At 35.9% G+C, this 6,722-nt stretch overlaps 1 protein-coding gene across 1 annotated transcript; it reads left to right on the forward strand.

The window, feature by feature from the left end:
* The first annotated feature begins 936 nt into the window (after positions 1 to 936).
* LOC143610525 (uncharacterized) lies at positions 937 to 6,416 on the forward strand. The gene is made up of 2 exons (XM_077084985.1): positions 937 to 3,965; positions 5,911 to 6,416. Exon 1 carries the CDS (start codon positions 2,388 to 2,390, stop codon positions 3,300 to 3,302), a length of 915 nt encoding a protein of 304 aa, XP_076941100.1. The 5' UTR covers positions 937 to 2,387; the 3' UTR covers positions 3,303 to 3,965; positions 5,911 to 6,416.
* The last annotated feature ends 306 nt before the right edge of the window (positions 6,417 to 6,722 follow it).

The following is a 6,722-nucleotide window of genomic DNA, read 5'->3' on the forward strand; positions in this document are numbered from 1 at the left end:
CAGCTCGTTTAAGCAATTTTTCAGTTCGTTTCAGCACCATACAGCTCGTTTAAGAAATTTTTCTGTTTGTTTCAGCACCTAACAACTCGTTTAAGGGATTTTTCTGTTCATTTCAGCACGTTACAGCTCATTTAAGCGATTTTTTAGTTTGTTGCAGCACCTAACAACTCGTTTAAGAGATTTTTCAGTTCGTTTCAGCACCTAACAACTTGCTTAAGAGATTTTTCAGTTCGTTTCAGCACCTAACAGCTCGTTTAAGCAATTTTGCAGTTCGTTTCAGCACCTAAAAGCTCGGCTAAGCGATTTTTCAGTTCCTTTCAGCACCTAATAGCTCGTTTAAGTGATTTTTTAAGTTCGTTTAAGCACTTAACAGCTCGTTTAAATTATTTTTCCATTCGTTTCAGCACCTAACAACTCGTTTAAGTGATTAGGTGCTGAAACGAGTTGTTAGGTGCAGAAACGAACTGAAAAATCGCCTAAACGAGCTTTTGTTGTTAAAACGAGATGTAACGTGTTGAAAACACGCTGATTCGTTGGTTTAAAAAACAATAAAACTGATCCGAAACACGTTTTGACCCGTTCCGACCTTGACCCGTTTTAACCCGAACCTCAATTTTCTGAATTTTTTTTAAAAATTTTCAAAAATTAAAATTATATTTCACATTTTTTCTAATTTTCGCAATCTTTAAAAATTATTATGCAAAGTAAAAACATTGAAAAGTTAAAAAAAACCTAGATTTCCTGCTATCCAGGTAAAATATCTAGAATTGGAACAAAAATGAAAGTTTAATGACCTAGTTGGAACAAAAGTTTTTATCAGTGACCTGATTGGAACAAATTTTAAAGTTGGTTACTATTCTATGGAGTAATCCCTAACCGAAACCTGCACACTGCTTAATTCAGACTGTTTTACTTTAATCCTAAAATTGCTGTTGAGTCAAGATTTGGCCTAAGGAAGACATATGGAAGATTGGAATCTTCTCAACCTCCTTCAGAATTCGCTAAGTATGGAACCGGGCACACTTAAGACATCCGAGCAAGCTTTTACTTAGCCGGGTACGATATTTTGCCTATCGGGCAAGGTTATCTTTTAGAATTCTTCTTAAGTGTTTATCCGAGCAGGTTTCACTAATCAGTGTATTACCGAGTAAGGTTTACTAGTTAATATATACCCGGGCAAGGATCACTTTGTCTAGCAAGTTAGTTCTTCATAGCCAAGTAAGGTTTATCTCCGAGTAACCTTTGGCTAAACAAGCTCATGAAGCTGAGTAATTGGAAGACCGGGCAAGGTATTAATAATAATATTGGTCCAGGCATGCTTGATGAATAATGATATATCTTAAGTATCATCGGGCAAGGTTCAACTCAAGCAAGGAACAGTGCAACCGAGCACACTTTGCTAATAAGCTATTCTCTAGTAAAGAGTTGAAGGGACCATTGAAGAACAAGGTTGCTCGTTGGATATAGTCGGTCAAATTCTGATTATATCAAGAAGATTGAAGTATACCCGGTGAGTTATTTCCTTTGTGAAATAACTTACTAAGTAAAGCATACCCGGAGAACTGTTCCCAAGCACACTTGAATGTTACCAAGCCTACCCGGAGAAGTTTAATGCTACAGAGCATACCCAGAAGACTTGTTTTTACACTTAGAGTATTTCTGATTATGTAATTTGAATATGTATTTACGTTTGGGGTTTCTAGAAGGAATGACAGTTGTCCAAAGGTGTCAGGCCTATAAAAGGAATAATTAGGACACACCTAGGACAGCGGCTGAATACGATACTTAGTGAAAATATTTTATTGAGCGACAACCGTTCTTAGAAACCTTCCTTCAAGAAACCCTAAATCGATTACCCATATACCAATGGAAATCTTTTGAGTGAATCTTGTTTGTGTTGGTTACCCTTGAATATTGATTAAGCAACCGTATGTTTGTTATTGATTCCGCCTTTAACAAACGGTAGTCTTTCTAAATATAGCAACCCGTCATTAACTTCCTTATCGACACATCTATTTGTGTGATTTTTGGCATAATTTGAGTAAAGATCCAGCTAAAATCGAGGACCTGACAAGTGGTATCAGAGCTTGTTGCTGCTATTTTAGAAAGATTCTTGTTGCTGATTGAAGATTTGAAGAAAGATGACGTAAGCAGACCACTGTTACATTGAAAAGTGACGTCAGCAGCTCTGTTCTTCATTTTTCTTCTAGATCTACAATCATTTGGTGTTTTCTCTTCCTTATTATCTTTAAAGTTTTAATCTTTATTTCTAAATCTTGTTCTAACGGCATCAGATAAGTCAGATCTGAACAACCGGTTTTCAGATATGATAATTTTAATTAAAACCCTGTTTTCACAAAGAAACTGTCTTTGATTTTTCTTTTAAAATGTCTGGTTACGAAGAACAAGAAGTGTCTACTAACAATATTCCTAGATTGTATGGACAGGAAAATTTCACAAAATGGAAAGTCTTGTTTGAAGCAGCCGTTTGCTATAATGATGTAGACATGTGGAAATCAATTAAGGAAGGTCCACAAGGGATTGAGGAAGATGGTGCAAATCCAACTGCAACTGCTGCTGTGAGAGAAAGAATGAGAAAAGTTGATGACAAGGCTTTAGCAATGTTAAAGTTAGCTCTGTCTTGGGAGATTCTCACTAAGGTTGCTCATCATACAACTGCAAAGAAAATGTATGATGCAATACTTGAGATGTTTGAAGGGAACACAGAGCTCAAGAATATCAAGAAACAACGACTCAAGCAACAACTTGAAAGATTCAAGTATAAGGATGGAGAAAGACTGAAATCGATCCTTGAAAGATTTCTTGCTATTGTGAATGATCTTCGAACCACTGATTATGTAATGACAGACTTTGACTTGAACACTAAATTGCTAAATTCTATGCCAAAAGAGTGGTACACAACATGCAAATTTATCCTACAGAAGCCAAATTTCAATGACTTGAAATTGGATGATGTAGTATGCTTTCTTCAAGCTGCAGAGATTGAGATGATTGAAAATGAAATGATTAAAGAAGAGAAGCCCTGTTTTAATCTGTCTAATGCTCTAATTGCACCAATGGGAAATCTGACCACCAAGAATCAACAGCAGATTCCCATTATTGAAGAACCAGTTGAGCATAGTAATGATACACCCAAATCTTTTGTTGGTGGTAGCACTAGTAGTCATGGAAACCAACAAAGGTTCAATGTGCAGTTGATTGATGATACTGATACTGCCTCAATGGCAAGTGGGCAGATACCTCACACTGGTAGTGGAAATGGTCAAGGAAGTGAAACATAGGCTTTGTTCTCAATGTTCACAGAGTCATATAATGAATTTGTTGCAAAGAATCTAATTCATACAAGTGTAATCCAGGATGATCTTGAACAGATAGATGCTGATGACTTGGAGGACATGGACTTGAAATGGCAAGCAGCCATGTTGGCTCTTAGAAGCAAGATGTTATACAACAGGACTGGTAGATCACTTTTATCAGGACCTAATGAAAGAATTGGTTTTGACAAGTCAAAAGCCATTTTCTATAACTGCCAACAGCCTGGTCACTTTGCCAGAGAATGCAACATGCCAAGAAATTTTCAGACAAACCAATTCCAAAACCAATCAAGAGGTCAACAGAACCAATATCAACAAAACCAGCAAAGAAACTACAATCCCAACAACAACAACTTCAACAACTACAATCCCAACTTAAACAATCATCAAGCTTTGCCACATAATCAAGGGTTTCAAAGAAATCACAACCAAAACCTTCAGAATGTTCCAAACAATCCTGTTCCAAACAACCAAAATCAGATCAGAAATCAAGGAAATGTTGCTGTAACAACACAACATGAGGGTAGTTTTGATTGGAGCAATCATGAAGAAGACATAGCAGATGATATCAAGAAAGCAAATGTGGCATTCATGGCCATAATTGAGAAAGAAACTGGATCATCATCTAAGGTACACTCTGCTCCTACTGTCAAAATAAAATTATGAATGAATTGAGAACAAAAGTAGGCAAGCTGGAAAGTGAGTGTTTCAAGAAACAAAGTATTATCAATGGGTATGAGGCAAGTGAGATGATTAGTGAAGAAAGAATGAAAATTCTAGAAGATGATTGTGTGAGTAGTTACAGAGCTCAGAAAAGGTTCACAACTGAAATTGAAGGGTTGAAGAAAATGATCATAGAAGAGAAGATACAAACCACAAAGCTGCAAGTTGAGAATGAATTCTTGAAGAACTTGGTCTCCACTGGAAACATCTGTGGAATTCTAAACCAAGTAAAGGAAGAAGATAAATACAAAGCAGTACCACCACCTTTCAACAACAACTTTATGCCAAAAGTTGATAAAGAGAAAAGAAATGCATATCTACAACAATTCAAAGATGTTTTTCAAGACAAGAATGAGCTTGTATATTTGTATAAAAATGTTGAAGTGAGTGAAGAAGGTGAATTTGTGGTAAAAGAAGAAAAGAAAGAAGACAAGTCAATTGGAGTTCAAGTCTCTGAAGATGACTTTGATTCTGAAGATCCGAATATGGATGATTTGAGTGATCAGATCACTGATGAAGAGATTAAGACTATTGAGAAAGGAAGAAAATACAAGAAACCAGAATCCATTGACAAACTTCCACTATATCCACCTGTCACACCAAGAATGAAGAAACATAATGAAATAATGAAACGAGAGCATGTGAGGTTTGACATTTGCGAAATATCAATACAAAGTTATAATGCAGTGAGACCTCCAAGCAAGGCACTATTGAAAAGAATTAAAGAAAACAACAAGATGAAGGTGTCTGAAACTGTGGAAAGTGAAAACTTCATTCCAGTTTATCCAGTTTTCTCAAGTGTTGAAGACTTTGATGTTGGAGAAGTGGAAACTATGGAAGAATATGAAAGGAAAAAATCAAGACATAGAGAAGGTGCAGATGAGGAACCTCTGATTATAAAGAAGATTGTTTTTGTGAAAGGAAAGGTGGAGAGAAGTGATATAAGAATAGCTGAATTTGTACCTTTTTCAATTAATTATGATAGTCTAAAGACCCAAAAGACACTTGGAGTTGATCCCCCAAGACCAAGTGAGAGATTCAAGAAATGTGCTAATCATGAGAAATTCAAAGGAAAAGTTTGGTGTAAAAAATGTGATGAATATGGACATCACACTGATTCTTGTGGTGATAGACTCAGCTTCAAACCTTTTCATGTCCCAAATGAAACAAAGTTTGGACAAGACTTTGTGGCTTACAAGCAGAAGTATGAAGAATATTTGGGAGTAGCAAAAGTGTTTGAGAAAGAAGCAATGAAAGAAGATAGCCTGAAACCATCAATGAAAGCCAAGAAACATTTAACTGAACAAGCTAGGAGAAGTAAATCACCAAAAAAGAATGAGAAAACTGTTAAGAAGAATTCTCAACCCTTGAGAATCATTCCTAAGAAGGATAACACAATCAGTCAAATCTGATAGCTCTCAAGGATCACCAAGCAGTGAAAAGACAAGAATCAAAGGGGTCTTTTCTATAAAGAAACAAACTGAACTTACTGGTGATGAGAAGTTTCTGATGAAACATGGTTATGAACCTGAAGGATTCCTTTGGAAACCTAAGGCTGAAACTAAGGTTGACACAGTTGCTGATGTAAGAGACTACTCAGAAAAGAAAGATTATGTGGTGAAAGAGTGTGAAACTGCATCAGAAGAAGGACTAAGCTCAATCTCATTTGTTAAAACCCCAAGAGAGTTTGGATATGAAACTGACAATTCAGACAATATTGAAGTCACTCATGAAGATCTTGAACCCACAATACTCACTTCCCAAGCTGCCACTGAAACTGAATCTGATGAGCTGCAAGTTGATCAAGCTTGCACTTCATCACTCAACTGATCAAATTCTTTCTTTTGTGCAGGAACAATCCACTTCTCTGAATGAAATATGGTGTATGGATAGTGGTTGTTCTAGGCACATGACTTGTGACAAAAGATCACTTGTCAATTATGAAGAAAAATTTGAAGGTCCTGTAGCATTTGGAAGTGATGAGAATGGTGGAAAGATTGTTGGGAATGGAATTTTAACAAATGAAAAAGTCTCATTTTATAATGTGTTTCATGTTGAAGGTCTATAGTATAATATGTTGAGTATATCACAAATGTGTGATAAGGGGTACAAAGTCAGTTTGATGATTCACACTATTTCATTCTAAAACCTGAGTTTGTAATCCCACCTGAAATGATTATGATGATGGCACCAAGAAATGGAAACCTATATGAATTGAATATGAAAGAAGCGGTTTCAAGGGGAGGTGCATGTTTTGTTTCCAAAGCCACTGAAAATAAGTCAAAATTGTGGCATAGGAAATTGTGTCATGTGAATTTGAAGAACATGAATAGACTTGTCAAATGTGAGCATGTAATAGGCTTATGTCACACCCCAACCTACGGCGGAAATGCCGGGCCGCGAACTGATTGTCACAGCTCTCAAGTTACTATCATGCACAATATTTGAATGACAATATCTATTAATTAAATTCTATTATTAAATAAATCAAATACAAACAAGTACATCAACAATACAAATTTTATATTTCTTGATTAAAATATTCTTCTAGCTTAATTCTTCACTAAGTCTTCACAAACCTGCATATGCGTATAAAATAAAGTTTTGTCAACAACACATGTTGAGTGAGCAACACACCAGTTTTGTTGTACATATAGTATATAT

The sequence above is a fragment of the Bidens hawaiensis genome, unplaced genomic scaffold, assembly GCF_021521415.1.
Source record: "Bidens hawaiensis isolate Kalapana, Puna unplaced genomic scaffold, B.hawaiensis_p1.1 tig00026621_1, whole genome shotgun sequence".
NCBI classification, from domain to species: Eukaryota; Viridiplantae; Streptophyta; class Magnoliopsida; order Asterales; family Asteraceae; genus Bidens; species Bidens hawaiensis.